General features: G+C 43.3%; 2 protein-coding genes across 2 annotated transcripts in view; both read left to right on the top strand.

Annotated features, from left to right (window-relative positions):
* Window positions 1-50: 50 nt before the first annotated feature.
* snip1 (Smad nuclear interacting protein) lies at window positions 51-2553 on the top strand. The gene is made up of 4 exons (XM_015950065.3): window positions 51-354; window positions 997-1126; window positions 1201-1736; window positions 1822-2553. Exons 1-4 carry the CDS (start codon window positions 194-196, stop codon window positions 2072-2074), a joined length of 1080 nt encoding a protein of 359 aa, XP_015805551.3. The 5' UTR covers window positions 51-193; the 3' UTR covers window positions 2075-2553.
* Window positions 2554-3670: 1117 nt separating this feature from the next.
* The window catches only part of si:ch211-1i11.3 (mitogen-activated protein kinase kinase kinase 5), a 37629-nt gene continuing 20624 nt past the window's right edge, over window positions 3671-20675 (top strand). The window contains exons 1-9 of the mRNA XM_015950068.3: window positions 3671-4143; window positions 4222-4364; window positions 7159-7346; window positions 7443-7611; window positions 9072-9178; window positions 9321-9491; window positions 9636-9748; window positions 12164-12323; window positions 12483-12633. Coding sequence (XP_015805554.1) covers window positions 3816-4143; window positions 4222-4364; window positions 7159-7346; window positions 7443-7611; window positions 9072-9178; window positions 9321-9491; window positions 9636-9748; window positions 12164-12323; window positions 12483-12633 — 1530 coding nt within the window. The 5' untranslated portion in view covers window positions 3671-3815. The remainder of the gene's footprint in view (window positions 4144-4221; window positions 4365-7158; window positions 7347-7442; window positions 7612-9071; window positions 9179-9320; window positions 9492-9635; window positions 9749-12163; window positions 12324-12482; window positions 12634-20675) is intronic.

Consider the following 20675-nt stretch of genomic DNA (forward strand, 5'->3'; position numbering starts at 1 on the left):
TTTAAACGGAACGGAAGTCATCATAGCGGAACGTTTAGTTGAAAGCACATATACCACGTCGGAAGAAATTGTCAGCGCGCCAAACGGAAACGGAACGCAACTTTAGCAACCGTTTGGTGGGTTTTGCGTTTGTTTGCTTCTGTGGCTAACTATGCTTGCGTAGCCACAAAAAGTTGACGGATTTTGTTCAAAAATGGCCAAAGAGAAGCGACACAAGAGAAGAGATTCTCCCACGCGAGAGCCGGAAGTGAAAGTAAAACAGGAGAAATTGAGTCCGAGTAGGCCGCAGAAATCACGCCGCTCGAGGTCGAGATCCACAGACAACTCCAGTCCACAGAGGAGAAGAACCAGCAGGTAAACACGCGTTTGTCGCCCTTTGAGCACCACCAAGGTGATAATATTCAGATCTGATGTTCTTTATTTTCTAATAACTGAATTTAAATGTGACTTAAGTTGACACATCTTCAAAGGAAATGCTTTTTAGAAAAAAAAAGTTCAGATAATTTACGTTATTTCTTTATATCACAGTAAGTAGATTGTTATTAACACGTGTATTTACAACTATATCACGTTCAGCTTCAAGTGCCTATAGTACGTCAGTTAGATTATTAACCAAGCTCCTGTCTTACTCGAATGAGTACAAATCAAGAAACAATCAAAAGCATCTAAATATATAGTTTATATAGCTACATTTATTTAAATTTCTTATAATGTGTAGTAATATTCTAAAATCCAATGGCAATTAGCTAAAACATGCGTTTTAGCTAATCAAAACTTTATTAATTGGTATCAAAAACTAACATCTTAGATCCTCTACACACATTTTGGATATTTAATGCAAAGTCAAAGTATTGATTAATCTTGTTTAATTCCCACACCTGATCTCTTACAATCTCTAACACTGAAAGATGACTTTATTACTATTTTAGTTTGTAAATGCTGCCTAACTGATACGAGTGGCTTAAGAGTGTTTTCTCTTTTGTGCTCCTCACACAGGTCACCCGTGAGGACAAGAGACCGCTCACCAGGCAGAAGGGAGACCTCTCCTGTTAGACGAAACAGCAGATCTCCCAGAAACAAGAGAAATCACAGCCCTCATTGTAGCAGTGACTCTAGAATAAAGAGGGTGATTATAAAATTCTAAACTGAAACTGACTTGTCTCAACTTGTAGTCATGAAGGTTTTGTGTTTTTGTTTTAGGAGCGTGATGAGCATAGATCTAGCGGCGATGAGCGGAGGAGGAGGAACGAGCAGCCAGATGAAAGACGAAGCAGGTGGGAACATAACAGGTCCGGGGACCGGGATGGAGAGAGGCATCGTGAGCGAAACTCCCAAGTGACTCAGCAAGCTGAGCGGCGGCAGCACGATGAGCGGCGTAGGGAAAATCGGCGGCGGCGTGAAGAAAATCAAGAACAGGAGTTTGGACAAGCTGAGGGAGACGGCAGCGACTCGGGGGCACCGCCTGCTGATAAAGAGAAGCCCAACTTTGAATTGTCAGGGGCTCTCACAGAGGACACCAACACGTTCCGTGGGGTGGTGATCAAGTACAACGAGCCACAGGAAGCTCGAATTCCAAAGCGCAGGTGGCGATTGTACCCTTTCAAGAATGATGAACCCCTTCCTGTCATGTACATTCACAGACAGAGTGCCTATTTGTTGGGGCGGCAAAGAAAGATCGCTGATATCCCCATCGACCACCCATCCTGCTCCAAGCAACATGCAGTATTCCAATACAGGTATGTTGTATGTAAATGTTTTCACTGTGTGATTAATTAGATTTGTGGGGAAAATATACAACTAAGGATTCTGTTTATTCTGCAGGTTAGTGGAGTACACTCGAAAAGACGGCACCACTGGCCGCAGGGTAAGGCCTTATATCATCGACCTCGCTTCTGGCAACGGTACCTACCTGAACAACCAGCGGATCGAGTCTCAGCGCTACTACGAGCTCAAAGAAAAAGACGTTCTCAAGTTTGGCTTTAGCAGCCGCGAATACGTCCTATTGCACGAATTCTCCGACACGAGCGAAGTTGATGCAAAGCAGGAAGAAGAAGAAGACGAGGGTCTTGAGTAAATTACTCCCAATGTGTTTGTGCCTAAATTCATTTATGATGGATAAGACCAATGAGAATGTTAGAAAGTGGAGCGATGTATCTTGTGCGTGGGAATTCACACCACGTGGTTGGATTGTTATGTATATTGTGTAAATATTGAACTCTTGCTTAAACCTGCCACACCTGTCTCCAAGTAGACCTCCTTTCTCAGGATTAATGCATGGCTGATCTCATGTGTTATGTCAGGGTACATCATTGGAAAACCAACCTTATGTTTAGGAAAGCATTTCTTATTGACTTAATGAACATAAATACACAGAATATAATAATTGTATTTTTATTTTTTGCTTTTTTTTGTAGTGGAGGGGAAATACTTGATGCTATGTGTTTCTGCATCATTTATACAAAAACTTCCCTGTTTGATTTTGTCAGTTCAGGTGTATTGATAGTAAGAGTTCATTTTTCTACTGTAAATTAAAATATAGATTATTAAAAAAAATCTCTGTGATTGTTATTAAAGAGCAAGTAACGCCTAAATTAACTATTTTTTTTTGTGCTGATAACTTGCACAGATGAGTGTCTAATGGGGCTGTACACACGTGTAATCATTAATGTGGCAGTTTAGTAGCCTGGCAAGCCAGACTAAATAAATGTATTATTTACTTTGCAAAGCAAGAATTTGGTCTAGTTCACTAGGTTAGCAGTTTAGTGCGTCTTACTTAAAATTTGATACTTCAGCCCAAAACCATAATTATATCTCCATCTTTTGGTTAAAACCTCTGCTCCACATTTATGTAGAACCAGCTGTGGCTGATGGCTAAGCTGAAAAACGAGACGTTCTCAGCAAAGTGCTATGTGGCTGTACCACACTGGTCTCCAGGTGAGGCAGCTGCACCTCCACCTGGCTCAGCCACTCCTCTGCTGATTTGACACGTTTTAGCGCTCTGAGCCGCTCGCCTCCTTGAAAAAAAAATGCCCTCCTCCCTTTTTCATCTAATCAGGGGCGCCGTAAAGCGGTGAAAGATTAGGAAGATTCTAAGGGCCCACAGCTGTCGGGCCCAAAAAGTTTCATAGTTGAATAAAAAATAAAGTTTAAAAACCACAAGTACTTTACTTTGCAGTATTTTTTCACATTTAAGACATTAAACAAACAATCTTTTAGTCTTTATGAAATGTATAAAAGGCAACAAACAGGAGTCCAAGGACTGATCCATGCAGAACACCACTTGTAAAATAGGGGAAATAAAACTTTTTGTTAGAGAAGGAAGAGAATAATAAAACTCCACCCTTCTTTTTTATAGAACATTTACACTTACTTTCTATCAATTTTTGAAAAATTTAAGTTATTTTTGTATTTTGGGGGTTTCCGCATAATCCCAGTTTTTGCCTAATTTTTATTTATTTATTTTAATTATAAACGGTTTTTAAGGCTGTTTCTGGAAAATAAGGTGCTTTCAACCCCAAATTTGGAGTTTTCCATCGCTCTCGGTTATTCTAAGAGTCTAAAACAGGCTATTTTTTACAACTTTGGGGATTTTTTTTTTTACATAATGCGTTGGAACAAGTGACGTCAGCGTGAGGGAGAGGGGACGAGGGCGGGTCGAGGGGAGTTCTGGTTGGGAGTTTTATGGAGGTGTGGAATGAGCGGAGGCGGTGCCGCACCTAGCGACCAGAGCTACCGTGGTGCCTTCTTTATCTAACCAAACTCCTAAATGGGGCTCATGTGTTGAATCTTCACAGAATTCAATAAAAAATAATAAAATGTACACCACGGAGCGTAGGCGCGTGAGCCTGCGCCAGTCGAAGAGGAGGGATCCCATCCGGGTGTCCGCTGGAAGTTTTTGGCAGGACGCGCTGGCGCTGGAGCTCAGCGCCTGCAACGGCTCCGGTAAACAACTCGTCTCTCCACGCAGTCGGACCGTGGCTTACATCGTCAACGAAGACGCGTCGGTGCCGCAGACGGAGGAGAACTTGTCGCTGAAATGTTTAAAGGAAGCCTGCGCGGACGCGCACGCGACTCTAAAGACCATTTCATTCGATAAGATATCAGTAGGAACCACAGACATCCTGGATTGTTTCTATAACGCAGGCAAGTGCGGGCACGCCGGCCGGCTGGAGGCAACTTTAGGAGTTCTCTGGAACTTCTCATTGTTTACTGTGTGTGCAGATGTCGCAGTGGTGGAGATGAGTGACTCCTTCTGCCAGCCGTCCCTCTTCTACCACCTGGCAGTGAGAGAGGGCTTCAGCAGCATGACGAACAACATCATCCTGTATGGGTTCAAGCCAGAGAGTGACCTGCAGGCTGTCAAGGTAAACGCCATCTGATGGATGGATCACTGACTGGGTGGAGTTCAGACTTTAAGATGCACATCAAGGATCTGACTAAATGATGTAAAATAGTACAAAATGCACATAACTGCTGTCACCACTACATTTATTTTGAGAGATTTAAGGGGACTTGACTTTTCAAGTTATTATATGGTCGGTACAAACATGTTCATTAAGTTCTTTGCACAAAATCACCCCAATAAAGGTGGATTTCAGCTAGCCTGGAAATCTAGACGGACTGTAGCAGCAAAATGATTTTGCTCCGCAGGTGGGTCTAGCCATGCTAGCCAGACTGAGATTTTCCAGGCACATCCAACCGGGAGGAGACCTATAGGAAGACCCAGGACATGCTGGAGGGACTACGTCTCTCAGCTGGCCGGGAAACACCTTGGGATTCCCCTGGAGGAACTGCCCAAGCGCCTGGGGAGAGGGAAGTCTGGGCCTCCCTGCTTAGGCCGCTGACCCCGCAGATCAAGAACACTCTCCAGGAGGCAGGCGTATCTGTGTCAAAGTCAACAATCAAGAGAAGACTCCACCAGTGTGAATACAGAGGGTTCACCACAAGATGTAAACCATTGGTGAGCCCCAAAAACAGGAAGGCCAGATTAGAGTTTGCCAAACAACATCTAAAAAAGCCTTCACACAGTCCTGGAACAACATCCTATGGACAGATGAGACCAAGATCAACTTGTGCCAGAGTGATGGGAAGAGAAGAGTCTGGAGACGGAGAGGAACTGCTCATGATCCTAAGCATACCACCTCATCAGTGAAGCATGGTGGTGGAAGTGTCATGGCGTGGGCATGTATGGCTGCCAGTGGATCTGGTTCTCTTGTATTTATTGATGATGTGACTGCTGACAAAAGCAGCACGATGAATTCTGACGTGTTTCAGGCAATATTATCTGCTCATATTCAGCCAAATGCCTCAGAAAACACCCTTCACAACAGTTTGCTTGGACTCATTGGACGGCGCTTCACAGTGCAGATGGACAATGACCCAAAGCATACTGTAAAAGCAGCCAAAGAGTTTTTGAAGGGAAAGAAGTGGACTCTTTTGAAATGGCCAAGTCAATCACCTGACCTGAATCCGATTGAGCGTGCATTTCACTTGCTGAAGACAAAACTGAAGGGAAAATGCTCCAGGAACAAGCAGGAACTGAAGACTGTTGCAGTAGAGGCCTGGCAGAGCATCACCAGGGATGAAATCCAACATCTGGTGATGCCTATTGGGCCATTCCCATCTGTACCGGGTCGGCCCGGGCTGGGTAGCCCCGGTCGGCCCCAGCCTGGCCCGGTTGATTCCACACATCCTTGTCTTAAGCCCATGTGGGCTGATTCTACCCACCAATCAGAGGCTAGCTCTAATGGAAGGTGTGAATTTGCTGTCAGCAGTGGGTGTGTTGGCCCTGGTCGGCCTGAAGCAGACCCCCTCGAGAAGAGGGCTGAGAATGAGCCTTGGTTGGCCCGGAAAAATACCAGGCCACCCAGATATGTAAACAACCTGCTACCCGGCCCGGTCCGACCCGGTACAGATGGGAATGGCCCATATGTGTTCCAGACTTCAGGCTGTAATTGACTGCAAAGGATTTGCAGCCAAGTATTGAAATGTATAAGTTTGATTTATGGTTCTTATTCTGTCCCATTACTTTTGGTCCCTTAACAAGTGGGAGGCACAAATGCAAACTGTTGTAATTCCTACACCGTTCACCTGATTTGGATTTAAATACCCTCAAATAAAAGCTGACAGTCTGCAGTTAAAGCACATCTTGTTCGTTTCATTTGATATCCATTGTGGTGGTGTATAGAGCCAAAAATGTTAGCATTGTGTTGATGTCCCAATATTTATGGACCTGACAGTAAATTCACTAATAAAGGATGGCTTGCCAGCTAGTTTTCAGCAGCTTAATTCCTGAAGTGTTCAGTGCCTTCCAGGATGAGATGAGACGTTGTAGGTACCAGATGAGATCAGGGTGCCAGATTAGCTCAAGGACCCGAGTCTGCCGATTACGTCGCACTGTGTGACCGGCTAAAGATTTTTAGACCAGAGGTACTCAAATGCAAGTGGCGGATGGCCACATAAAAACTTTCTATTGGATGGAGTGCCGCTGACTGAAGGGCACCAATAGTTTTGTCCACATTTTTATATTTTGGCAAGTTATTAAGTGAGAAAAATGTTAGAAAGATGCACTACGTTAGCAAAACCAAAGGTTTTAAATTAATGCTGACAACACGCCATAGAAAAACACTTCTTACACAGCAGAAATGCATGCATGGAATGTAAAAAGGAATGTAAAAAGGAAATGGAAATAAACGAGCTTGTGGGGTTAAAAGGGAAAGACAAAATTTTTACAGAAGTAAAAATAGATGCGTAATTAACATATATTGTTTGGTTCAAAATTATTGTAAAAGGTTAAATTAACAGAGAAAATAGAAATACTAAATAAAATATTATTTATTAATTATTAATTTTAGAATATACAGTTTTTAAAGCATTTATTATTTTTCATATGTGTTAATTGAATGCATCACCTTAAATTCCTAATAAATAAACTTTAAAACAACCCAAATTTTTATTTAATTTGGGTATTTAAAATCTATGTCCCATACAGAATATTACAGTACACGTCTCACATAAACATATTTGTAAAAATTGGAACCATGGTGTAATCCAGACATTATTCTATGCTTTACAGCCTCACAGGTATGCTCTGGTGCTTTAGGGCCAGTAAACGCGCCACAGATCCATTACAGCCCTGCATGTGTTGTTTTCCTCCAGGAGCAATGTGGGAGTTACACCTTCATCCCTTACTTGGTGTCACCTCACGGCAAAGTGTTTGCTTGTGATGCCACCATGATGTCTGGGATCCAAGAGCTGATGCAGCCCAGCATCCAGCTGGAGCCCATTCTCACCCCGCTGGTGGAGAGACTGGTGCATCTGCTGAGCAGTGTCCACGTTCAGTCCAGGTGAGCCTCGCGTTGACGCCATCATCATTGTGTCTTTCGTGTTCAAACCCACGTCGTCTAAAGTTCAGGTTTCACTCGGCTGCTTTTGTCTGACAGCGAGTATTTTCGGGAGACAGTCAGGCATGAGATCCGTTTGGCACGGGAGCGGTTCAGTGGAGACGCACTGAGAGAGGAGCTGGGCCGCATCCAGGAACGCCTGGATAGCGTGGACCTGCTCACACCTGATATAGTCATGAACCTGCTCTTGTCCTACAGGGACGTTCAGGTGCGTGTTTATGTTTTTACATCATTTTGTAACGTGTGAGCAAATTAATTTTAGCAATGATACTTTGATTTTAATTACCGTAAATCCTCTAATACAGTCCCGGGCCTGTATTTGACTCGAGCTCATCAAGCTCCAGGCCTTTATTGGAAGGAGGACCAGAATTTGAGGCAGGCCTCTATTTCTATTTGAGCAAAATGAACAAATGGTTCGCTGGAGTTTTTGACAATTAAAATTGCGCCCACATTTTCAAAGTTAAACACATTTCTTTTAACAACGGTAGTTTCTGCTTCAGCCCTCTCCCCCCTCCCCCTGCTTCAGCCATCTCCCCCCTCCCCCTGCTTCAGCCTTTCTCCCCCCTCCCCCTGCTTCAGCCATCTCCCCCCTCCCCCTGCTTCAGCCATCTCCCCCCTCCCCCTGCTTCAGCCTTTCTCCCCCCTCCCCCTGCTTCAGCCCTCTCCCCCCTCCCCCTGCGCAGCGGCCGCAAACTCACTGATGCGCCTGCAGCCTCTCGGAGTTCCTGCTGCTCTAAACATTAAAATAATTATTTCATTTTCTGTTCCTCACTTCTGATTACCTTCAATGGTGTCTGTTTGTTGCAACCAGCAGGTACAAAAACTAACTTGTTTTTATTTGACTATTTTTCTGTCCTGTCTCTGTTTATTATCTTCCTGCATCTCCTCTCAATCCTAAAGGAAAACTGCTACCTGGGTTCATATATATTCACCTTATGAGTTACCTTTGAACTGCAGTTCTAAAAGATCTACCGACCGCAAAAACAGCGGAGTGCTCCCTGCTTGGCGGCCGCATCAGTGATCGGTGCGTCACCGGAGGACAAGGTGATGCGCCCCGCTCCACAGCGAAACGCATCAGGTGCAAATAAAAGACAGAAAACATTAAAGGAAATGAGCCGACATGAACGATCGCGTGTCAGTACCGACGCTCTGGCACAGCGCGTTGCCCCCCCGACGCGCAGGAGCTTGTCACCTGCTGACAGCAGGCTGCTGTCTTTTCCGAGGGCTGCATCTTGCCGGTCATTATCATGTGACAGCGACTAATTGATGACAGGCATAAAAAGGCACTGAAGTCGACTAGTTCATACAACCCCTGCTACTGCTCCCCAGTGTTCTGCAGCGCACGTTCTCTTTGAACTTGATATCAAATTTTCGCCTCCTCTTCGTCTCCGCACGGTTAAAGTTACCCTCGCTGGCAAATCACTGGCAAATCAAAAGTGAGACGGATGACACAACCGACCCCCGTACTTGCTTGTTACCACATTTCACCCGGCCACAATAAGAAACCGGCCATTATTCACCTCCGCCGACTCCGACACCGGCCAAAATATGAGACCCGGCCATTAATTGAATACAGGCCTGTATTAGAGGATTTACGGTAGTTCACAATAAAGTATGATAAATCTGACCTCAACTACGTGATTCAGTTCATGTGGTTGTCTTTTTCAGGACTACGACGCCATGATCAAACTGGTGGAAAATCTGAATAAGCTGCAGATGTGTCAGGTGGCAAAGCATCAGAATATCAAGTTTCACTACATATTTGCTTTGAACAGGTACCGGTGCTCCTGCTGCTATGTCCACTGTACGGTCAACATGGGGTCGTGTGCTTTGTACCGTTAATTTGCATTGATTGCAAAGTACAAAGGGCGTTTGTTGACGTTTCATGTACTTAATGATCTCATTGTTCCACATCAGGAGAAATCACGGCGAAGATCGTGACAAGGCTTTGAAAGAGATTCTTCCGATTGTCCAGTCAGGAGAGAAAGTGGCGTCAGACTTCTACTGCCTGTGTGGACGGATCTTCAAAGATTTGTTTATGAGCTCGAAGTTCTCCGACACACTCAGCAGAGAGCAGTCCTGCTATTGGTACAAGCAGTGTTGTAAACAAACCAAATGAAATGTGCTTTTTTGGGTCGTTCTACCACACAACATTCAAATCTGAATTTCAGAGGTGGTCATTTACGCCTAAATTGTCAAGAGTGAAATTTCTTTTCTTTTTTTTTCTTTTAGGTATGGAAAAGCTTTTGAGGCAGAGCCGACTCTCCACTCGGGCATCAACGTCATGGTCCTCCTGATGGCAGCTGGGCATGACTTTGAGACTTCTATTGAGATGCGCAAAATAGGTGCAAGAAACAAAATCCTAAAAAAGAAAAATGCTCAATTCCGATTTTTTGAGTAAATCTGATTTTTTGTGTGTGTGTGTGTGGCTGTTCACACTATGATTGAAATGCAACATCAAACTCTCCAGTGTGAACGCTTCACGGCACAAAAGCGGCATGTGCAGAAGCGGATTTGATGCTCTTTTGCCTGCAGTGTGAAGGTAGCCTTAGACCAGCTCAAGTCTAAATCATCCAAATGTGATGCCAAAGCTGTTTCAAACGAGTGCCGCTCCCGAGTCAACGCCATCTTGTCGTTTTTCTTGGTGCTAAGCCCACCCAACAAATGTAGATCATTGTGATTGGCAGAGGTGTGGACTCGAGTCACACAACTTGGACTTGAGTCAATCAATCAATCAATCAATCAATCAATGCTTTATTTATAAAGCGCCTTCCGCAACCCTGCCGGGAAGCCCAAGGCGCTGACTTGAGTCATTATTTTAATGACTTCTGACTTGACTTGATAAAATCTACAAAAACTTACGACTTGACTCGGACTTGAACGCCATTGACTTGCGACTTGAATTGACATGCATCTGTGGACATGATGATGACTTGAGCATATTTGATATTTTAGCACAAAAGTGGCACAACATGGACAAAAATCATAAGTCATTCTTGGTTCTGGGTTTGATTTACTGCTGAATGCAGCAGCTCTTTGTTTGGAATAAACTTCAGTTGCACTTTCTGCTTGTTTGAGCAAATAAATGAAGCTATAAGAAGCTTTATTTCTGGAATTTATTTATAATCATTGTCATTAAATTGAAGTTTGACAGATGGATTGATTATGACTTGAAAATTCAAAGTTAAGGACTTGGACTTGACTTGGACTTCCACTTCATTGACTATGGACTCGACTTGGACTTGTTTGACTTGGACTTGACTCGAGACTTGACTGGAAAGACTTGTGACTTACTTGTGAGTTGCAAAGCAGTAACTTGGTCACACCTCTGGTGATTGGCCCAACTTAAACTTAGCTAAGCCAATGATAGACCTGCTGAGGCTGCAGTAGAGCTTGGCTAGATGTATCTGTAGAGCAAATTCTTTTTACTCTTGCTACTGTTGGTCTAGATTCCTAGGCTAACATATCATACATCTATCTCAACAAATTCAAGAGTTTAGAAAAAATGCCGGAATAACATCTAAACCACTGCTGTCCTTGCTTGGTTAAAGTTATTTTCAGAGGTGATGAATCAGCAGGTTGAAAGAGACTGGGGCAAAAATGGCATCGCAGCAACGTTCTAAGAGGGAAACAAAGTTCTGACTCATGTTTGCAAAAAAATACATCCTGGTGGTCATGAAGGTCATGAAGTGTCCTCCATCCCATCCATCCATTATTGTTCGCTTATCTGGGGTCACACTCTGCTCCTAACTGCTGCTCCTAGAAATCCAGTCCATAAAAGTGAACGGAATCGGTCACAAAGAGCAGCCTTGGCAGAGTCCAACTCCCACCAGTACCCTACTCTAGTCTCTACAAGAAAATCCTGAAGGAGAATTTCTGACCTTTGACCTTAATAAAGGTCATTCAAACTGAAAAACTTTCCAGTGTGTCTGAGACTTTTTATCAGTCATCATAAAAGCTTGACTACAGTTCTTCTAGTCAAGAATGTTTCAGCTAGTTTAGGGGTCAGATATGTTTCTATATGAATCCAGGTTGGTTATGTAAGTATACAAATACTCTTCAAACATTGTAGAATTTATGAGGATATTTAGAAAGCTATGCCAGAAAAGTACTCCCAAGTACTCGTTTTGCTTTAAAAAATTGTTCATGGTGGATGGGTACAACCTGGCATGGATTTTTCTCAAATGAAACTGACTTCTATCCATCAGAGATGAGTGTTCAGAAGTGTTTCTGCTCAGAACTCCTATAAACCAGCTCAGTGGCCTAGTGGTAGAGTGTCCGCCCTGAGACTGGGAGATCAGGGTTCAATTCCATGTCGGATCATACCAAATACTTTGAAAAAATGGGACCCAATGCCTCCCTGCTCAACATTCAGCATTTAGAGGTTGGACTGGGGGGTTAAACCACCAAATGGTTCCAGTGCGTGGCTTGTCTGCAGCTCACCGCTCCCCCAGGGGATGGGTCAAATGCGGAGAACAAATTTTGCACACACATCAGTGTGTGTGACAACTGATGGGACTTGAACTTTAACTTTAAACCTTCTTGTGCAATAAAGTTTGAGATTTTGCTTCTAAAAGAAGTGGCAGCTATTCTAAGCCCATGTTGGTGCACACATACAGTATTATGTTGGCATGAAGCTTGGGCACCACCATTCAATACGGATATCTGGATTTGTCCTTCTGGCTCTATGGCTGTGCACAGCGTCCTTATCTGTTCATCCAGTAATGAGATCTTCTCTTTGTGATTACGTTCATGTCTAGGTGTGACGATAAACACGCTGCTTGGTAGAAAGGGCAGTTTGGAGAAGATGAATGACTACTGGGATGTAGGTTTCTATTTCGGAGCAAACATCCTTTCCAACGATCACAGGAAAGTAATCGATGCCTCAGAGAAGCTCTACAGACTAAAAGCCCCAGTTTGGTGAGATTTGACACCTTTTTTTTTTGGTTCACGTTATGTGCACACATCTGCAGTTAGGATTTAGGTCTGCAGCAGATTTATTCTCCTCACCAGAATCTAGAAAATTAGAGATGATACGTTTATGGCTGTATGTGGTGAATTTCATTGTGTGTCCTGTAGGTATTTGGTGTCCATTATGGAGACGTTCATCTTGTACCGTCAGTTTGCGAAGCTGCCTGAAGTGAAATCTCCCAAACAGGAAACGATGGACTTCTGGACGGAGTTGCTGCTGCAGTCCTGTAAACCCACCGTCGTGAACGATCGCTGCCCTGTAAGTGAACACTGAGACATGTCTTTTTAATTAAAAGTGGTGTGCAAGATCTTTTTCTGGAGCATTTTTGCTTGAAATACTCATCGCATCCCACAAGCACGACATGTTCCTGTATTCTGGTGACACAGCTAAGGGGAGGGGCCTGAAGAAAGGGGGTTGGACCTTAGAATTGTGTATTTTCACAAAGTAGCTTGCTTGAATGTAGAGGTGGGTGATATTCCGAAATTTTACCAGTACCAAAATGTATTTCTATTACCAACGTAATTTTGCCTGTGTCAATATATTAGGCTTTTAAAAAAAGAAAGATGTGTGTAGATCGCCGATGTTCATGTTCCTTTGAAATGCTGCGCTACGAACTGTAACAAGAAGAGAGATTGAGGAAATGGAGGATGACTCAAAATGTTGAAGCGGGAACAGCGGGTAGCGGCCGGCAGAAGTCAGCAGCAGCGACCGAAACAAAAATGTTGCCAGACGGATGTTGAAAGATTTTTGTGGGAGCAGTCAAAACTACCGTCGTCGCCGCTACTTCCTCTGTACGGCAGAGGTGGGAAGTAACGAAGTACAAATACTTCGTTACTGTACTTGAGTAGTTTTTTTAGGTATCTGTGTTTTACTTGAGTATTTTTTTTCTGACAACTTTTTACTTTTACTCCCTACATTTGAGCCCAAATATCTGTACTTTCTACTCTTTACATTTTCAAAATGGTCTCGTTACTTCGACATTTACCTCACGTACTGCACGTATTACATGTATGTTGATGACGTCTATACGTAACTGTCGGAACAAAACAGAGGGAAAATCAACGGTGTGGCGAGAAGGAGTCCAGTGGAAGCGCGGTTTGAGACTCAGAACAACACGTGTAGCTCTCTTCACGACAACACAGACACAGGTCGGTTCTTTCAATTTCCCTCTGGGATTAATAAAGTATTTTTGAATTGAATTGAATTGAAACGGGCATTTATTACTTGGGCTCCTTGGCTTCACCATTACACCAATGAGCCATGAGAACTGATCACGAGTGAACAATACAAACCAATTAGCAACTTTACAGTACACATATTAAGTCCAAACACGAATAAAACATTTCTCAAATGACAAATACCTCGTTGGCTGCTTGTCCTGAGAAGAGGTCCTTAAGTCCTTGTGTTGCCCTTTCCTTTAGTAAACCTTTAGCTTAAAATCGCTTCATGAGAGACATCTGCTTCCTCACAGTCCATGAAAAAGTCTCGTGTACTCTCGTTAAGGGTATTCTCGCGAGACACTAGCTCTTACACCTTACACATGTACATTTCAAATAGACATTTCAACACAACTGTATATTCATGAAATTATGTAACTTATTATAATCAGTCACCTACATCATTACATCTACACAGAACATTTTAACAGCATTTACAACACTAACTAACAACATGGATGACGACAGTGGCCTGAGAAATGCTGCAGGTTTGGATGAGCGATGCATTCATCATCCTTGGCCTTATTTCAAATTCAAAAATACTTTATTGATCCCAGAGGGAAATTGATTGCTGTAGTAGCTCAGAATAACAATAATAATCAAGTCATCAAAGAGTATATTACAATGGCTGTTGGCAGGAAGGATCTCCAGTAGCGGTCAGTGTTGCAGCGAAACTGAAGAAGCCTCTGACTGAAGACACTCTTCCGTTGTCGGACAGTCTTGTGAAGAGAATGCTCAGGGTTGTCCGTCATTTTCTTGGTTCTCTGGAGAATCCTTCTTTGCATTATGTCCTCCAGCGGTTCCGAAAGTGCCGAAACTCTAGCTGAGTCCTTGAAAGGGCTTGGAGTTCCTCCATCTTTTTGGCCAGTGATCTCACATTGCCCATTATGATTGATGGAAGAGATGGTTTGAATTTCCTCTTTCTCTGTCTCCGTTTTGCTCCCGCTCTGCATCCACGCTTCTTGCGTTTTAGCTCGTTTGGGATTTGTGGCTTCAGTTGAGGTATTATTTCAGCCTTTTCAATGTTTATCAGCTGCTCCCGATTGTAAACCAGCTCGTTGCCATGTTTACACATCATAACAAATGCTCAAAAAGTGAAAAAAGTTCAAAAATAGCAGTAAAAATCCTCCCAAGCTTCACAGCACCAGAAACAGAAAAGTCAAATGTCCAAAAATATAGTTTTTTTTTTGAGAAACTAGAAGAAAAAATGTCCAAAAAAAAGGCAAAACTTACATATCGTCAACAGAGCTACTCCAACATGCAGCCGCCCAGAGCAGCGCAGTTCCCGAATGATTTAAAAGAACTCTTTAACGTTGTTGGCTCCAAGAACGATTCGTGGCGAGTGCGCTGTGTTTTGTGCCAGCCTAAAAACCACGAGCTTCTGGCATTTAAGAATTCACCATCAAATCTGAAAAAAAACACATACAGGTAAGTGTGATTTTATTTTTTTCAGCTACTGCTGAGCTTTTAGGGCCACAATGGAAACAAATGTTTTACAATTTTCTGTGTTACCCTGTATATTTAATGATTTTATGTCAAATTGTGTAATGGCACTTTCACGTTAAGAGTCTGCTCGACCCCCACAGCCAGGTTGTTATCACACAGCCATCTCAGGGACACGGAAGTGAACAAGCACTTGGTCTCCACCATAAAGGTGGCACGGAGAAATCTACACATGAGCGCCAAACATTAGCAAACGAACAAAAAAAAAACACTCGTGAGCTCGATCAGTTGAGACTAGTGGAATAAGACGGTTAAAACAATGGAGAACCTCGTAGTGATCAAACAACCGAGCCGATCCTAATGTGAAAGAGCCATTTTACTTTACAATTACATTATCTATGCAGGTAAAAAAAAATCAATATATCAATTGAGTTAATTTAGCATGATTTGTAAGTGAGTTTATAACTTTGGTAATGCTAGGAACTTCAGAGTGAGCAAACATCTGCGGGGGTTGGAGTAATTATCACACAATATAAATGTTTGGTCACAGCTGACCCTCTGCCCCACACTGAAAAATGTCTCGTTAGGCTTAGAGATCTGAACACACGTTTGTTTGGTGTGTGTGTGTGTGTGTGTGTGTGTGTGTGTGTGTGTGTGTGTGTGTGCGTTGTTGCATGTGTTTATGTGTGTGTGTGTGTCTCATGCTCTAAATATAACACATGTGGGCTGAGCTCTGCAATTGTAGTCATTTGTCAATTACCCCTTTAGAAAACCAGTTGAAGCGCATTGGGATTTTTTCTTCATCTTGTACTTTGTGGACCTAACTTTTTTGCTCTTCTCTTTGTGTAGAGGAAGCACGCAAAACACCTGGAAAGGTATAACGAGCTAACATCGCCCACTCTGAAGCAGAGATTGAACACCGATGACGGAGGCCCAAACAAACAACTAAAATTGTGTGAAACCAAGAGAGTCACAAAAAAGCGTGGATGATGCCATCATTAAAGCCGGGCGTACACTGAGCGACTTTTTCACTTTTTTGAGCCGATTTTCCACTCGTGCGAGAATCCACAAGATCGGGGCGAGTTTTGCGCTGAGCGTCGTGTAGTGTGCAGGGGGTTATGAGAGGCGATTAACACCACGTGAGCAGCTACCGATCAGCAGTCGTGAGCTCGCACGGACTTCTGGAGTGTTTGATATTTTGCTCGTTCCTCGTGAGGGTATCGCACTGTTGAAGCAGGGCTGCGACCCAAAAAGTACCAGAACCGCTCACGGCGCATGCGCAATCATGCATCAACACCGCTCGCCCGCTATTTCCCTAATAACACACGTTGTTCGTTTTTATTTCTAAACATTTTTTTACACACAATGACAAAGATTGTCAAGAAAGCGTGTTTGTCGTGTTCATGTCAAATTAAACTGATCACAAAACACAGATTTACTTTCTTTATTTCATTTTCCTCATCCAACCCCCATAAATCCCTGTGTGTCCTCCTGCAGCACTCCCGTAGGACAACAGGCAAAACAAGACAAAAAAGTCTGACGTGTTGAGTAAAAACTGCTATTTTTAGCATATTTTTAGGTCCGACGTGTTGCTACCCGACGTACAGTGTGAGCAGTCAGGTCGCATCCGAGAACCGGGTCGTACAGTGTGAGCGCATGACTCGTGAGATCTGCCCTGCGAGGAAGTCGTACAGTTTGAGCTGAAGCTGAGTGCTACGAGTGAAAAAGTTGTACAGTGTCTGCCCGGCTTAACTTTGTTGTGCAAGGTCTGCACCCGCTCAGTGTTGTCAAACAGGAGGGTTTTAAAACTCTTATGCATCACCTACAACCAGATGTCATGTAATGTCTCGAGGCACCATAAAGAACAAAGTTGAGAAAGTAACACTGGAAATGAAGAAAAATCTAAAGGCTGCTATGAATGTGGTCGAGTACATTGCTACCACCGCAGACTGCTGGACTGCACACAGACGAAGTTTCACAGCACACTGGATAGAGCCTGGAACCATGGAAAGATGCTCTGCTGCACTAGCATGCAAACAGCTCAAAGGGCCGCACACATTTTCTGCACTTGCTGGTGCACTAAACGACATACATACAGAATATAAAATCCATGATGAGATTGTTCGCACAACTTCTGATAATGGCTCTAATTTTATTAACGCTTTTCCAGTCTATGGAGAGCTGGATGCAAAGAATGGTGAACCTTTTGAAGGGGCAAGGCCAAATGAAACAGCAGAAAAAGAGAACAGCGAGGATGAAGGGGATAATGTGGATCTTGAGTTTGTTGAAAGCTGGAGCCATGTTGGATGAAGATGATGGCCTAGAATACCAACTGCCAAAGCATCATCGCTGTGCCTGCCACCTCCAGAACTTGGTGTCAACAGTTGATGTCTCAGAAGCGAATGCCGACACTACCTACAAGAAACTCTCTCGTTCAGCGTTTTCAAAGTGCTGGAGTCTGTGGAACAAAAGTGGTAGATCCACCGCAGCTGCAGGGATGATTGCCGAAAAATGCAAACTCCAGCTGTTGGGGCCAAATGAGACGAGATGGAATTCTCTTTTCCTGTCTGTGGAGAGACTTGTCAGGATCGTGATAGAACATTGCAGCTGTGTGCAGTGCACTAAAAATTCCAAAGTAAGTGCCATACCACTTCACTTTTCTAGCTTATTGACTGTAGTACAGGGTTTCTCAATGGGGGCTGTAGCCCCCCCCCCCCCCCCCCAGTGGGCGTTCAGACTATATAAGGGGGCGGTGAAAGTTTTTTGCCGCTGAGATGCTAATGGTGGGCGCTAGCGATGCAGGACATTCATAACAGACAATGGCTCAGAATAAAAAGAAGTGTTGACAGTACAATGTGCACTACCTTCGGTATGGATGTATTCCTTCACCCACGAATCCACAACTCCCCATGTGCCTGCTTTGTGAACACGTTTTTTCAAACGAAGCAATGAAACCCTCCTGGCTTAAGGAGCACTTGTCCAAAATGCATCCACACAAAGCTTCAAAGGAACTGAGACATTTTCAGGTAATTAAAGAGAGACACTCTAAAAGAGGTAGCATTAGCTGTATGTTTGCCCGAAGATCAAATTTACTGGACCGAGGATTATTAGCTTCCTACAATATCTCATTGCTAATAGCTAAAAAACATTTTTTATGATACTTTTTTATGACATATTTGTATTGAACAGTTTCAAACTCGAGGCTGAATTTATTTATTCATTTCTGTTAATTATGATTTTTGTATCAAAAAACTTTCCATTTCTCTGTCATTGGTGGCAGTGAGGGATTTCAGCATGACTTGGGGGGGGGGGGGGTTGAGAAACCCTGCTGCAGTATATGTAATAATATAATATATATGGCAATATAATGTATTAATAAATATTGCAATTTGTGCATGTATATGAACATAAATTAGAGGGAATAAACAAAAGCTCGGAGGCAGGCTTCTGGTGCCGAGAGAGACGACTTACAGATCTTTTTTGCAGGCAGGGGATCAAAAGGCGAAGGGAGGGTGTGGAGAGTTGAGGGTACGGGGTACAGGTAGACCTGTCGTGTCAGAATGGGGTTTGGGTTAGTCAGTTGGAGGTGTGAATGGCTGTTTTTCAATAGAGGATGAGAGTTTAAACTTTTTCAAGATAACAAAAGAGGTCAAACTGCCTTCATTTAAAACTCTATGGATTCTAATGTCCTGGATGACTGAGAAGCTAAACAAATGCATTTTTGTCTTTTCACAGGCTGACTTCTGCTGAGACAGCCTTTCTGAAAGAATATGTGAAGACAATGAGTCTATTTGCAAAGGCGGTTGATGTTCTTCAGGGAGAGGCCAGTGTGCAAATGGGATGGCTGGTACCCACAATAACACAAGAAAAAGCTTCAGCACCTTCGACCTTCCTCCAAGTTCTGTGGGCCTTTGATAGATGCTCTTCAAGGAGGACTTGAAAAGCGTTTCCAACAGATGCTTGCTGATCCAGAGCTGATTGCTGCAGCTAGTCATGTCCCCAAGTTCAGGACATGTTGGACACGTGACATACCCTGAATCTTGGTAAGAGTTAAGTTTTTTTTTAAATATGAATTATCCATAAAATATTGGATGATTGTTTTTCCTACAATAACAAGTGAAAATCACATTTAATTTTTGCAAAAATGACAAACTGATGCATGTTACAGGATGATTTAACTCATGAATTATCGTGGGATATATTACGAAATACAACAAAAGTAAAAAATGATCAGGTCACTCTGACTTCATGTGATTAGTTCACATTTAGATTATGATATTCTGAATGTACCGTATTGACCCAAATATAGGACGACCCCCCCCCCCATTTCTAAAAAGCTGGCGCCCTCTGCTGTTGCAGTCGTAACGATCCCAGGCAACTATCAGCATTTGTCAATGGTTAGACCCCGATTATAAAACGACACCGTATTCTTACATTATTTTCAACGAAGAAAACCTCGTCCTATGTTCAAGTCAATATGGTGAATCTGTTTTTCATACTTTATTTGGTATGCAACAAATTAGCTACCGTAATTTCCGGACTATAGAGCACACCTCAATATAAGCCGCACCAACAACAAAAAAAAGGTTTTCTACACACGCCGCACTCAAATACAAGTCGCGGCGCAGCAGCCACATGCAGGTCTCCGGCAAACAGCGCATGGACGGCCATAACATAAGATAATTCTTCCTCCGCAAACTAAGAAGAGCAAGAGCACCAGCCCCCATCCTGTACACTTTCTACAGAGGCACCATCGAGAGCATCCTGTCGTGTGGCATCACTGTGTGGTTCGGAGCCTGCAACGTTTCCTGCATTAAAACCCTCCAACGTATAGTGAGAGCAGCAGAGAAGATCATTGGGGTCTCTCTCCCCTCCCTACCAGACATTTACAGCACCCGCCTCACAAAAAAGGCCCTTCACATTGCGGCTGATCCCACTCACCCGATGCAAAGCCTCTTCGAGCTGCTGCCGTCAGGGAGGAGACTGCGGAGTCTCAAGGCCAGGACCAACAGACTGAAGGATAGCTTTATCCATCAGGCAGTTAGGAAGCTAAACTCCCTCCCGGCTCTCCCAACTCTCCTCTCTTTTCCCCCACAGTCTCTCTGAACTTGGTTACTGTTTTTATACTAAATGTTTATTTTCTATCTAGCGAGAGTTTGAGAGTAACGTAATTTCATTTCTCTGTATGTCCTGTACATGTGGCAGAAGTGACAATTAAACTGACTTTGACTTTGACTTAAACAGGAAGACGCTACACGGAGGTTTTTCGTTGTTGTTTTAATTCAACAAAACAAATTTTAAACACGGGTGAACGTGCCTGCAAGTTTAGAAAAGAAAACAGCTCTGATAGCATTCTTATTTCTGGATGGTTATAAAATAAAAACAGCACTGACACGTTATTACCGGTAATTTGCATATTTAGAAGAAAAGAACAGCGCTGACAGAGCATTAATAAGCCCTGGATGATTAGAAAATAAAAACTGCACACAAAACATGCCTGGTTAGTAAATAAAACACACTTGCCTACCAGAAAAAGTCATTCGCTCTCATCTTCCTCCTGCGCACTAAAGCCATTAAAGTCCTCTTCTTCAGTGTCGGAGTTGAACAGCCTCAGAAGAGCTTCGTCACATACCTTTTCTA

Source organism: Nothobranchius furzeri, chromosome 5 (assembly GCF_043380555.1).
Source record: "Nothobranchius furzeri strain GRZ-AD chromosome 5, NfurGRZ-RIMD1, whole genome shotgun sequence".
NCBI classification, from domain to species: domain Eukaryota; kingdom Metazoa; phylum Chordata; class Actinopteri; order Cyprinodontiformes; family Nothobranchiidae; genus Nothobranchius; species Nothobranchius furzeri.

What these genes read in the sequence shown, in the direction of transcription:
- snip1 (XM_015950065.3), top strand. Translation starts at nt 194, where the DNA reads ATGGCCAAAGAGAAGCGACACAAGAGAAGAGATTCTCCCACGCGAGAG. An exon ending in CAGAGGAGAAGAACCAGCAG is followed by an intron (nt 355 to 996) that starts GTAAACACGCGT and finishes CTCCTCACACAG; the next exon opens with GTCACCCGTGAGGACAAGAG. An exon ending in GTGACTCTAGAATAAAGAGG is followed by an intron (nt 1,127 to 1,200) that starts GTGATTATAAAA and finishes TTTTTGTTTTAG; the next exon opens with GAGCGTGATGAGCATAGATC.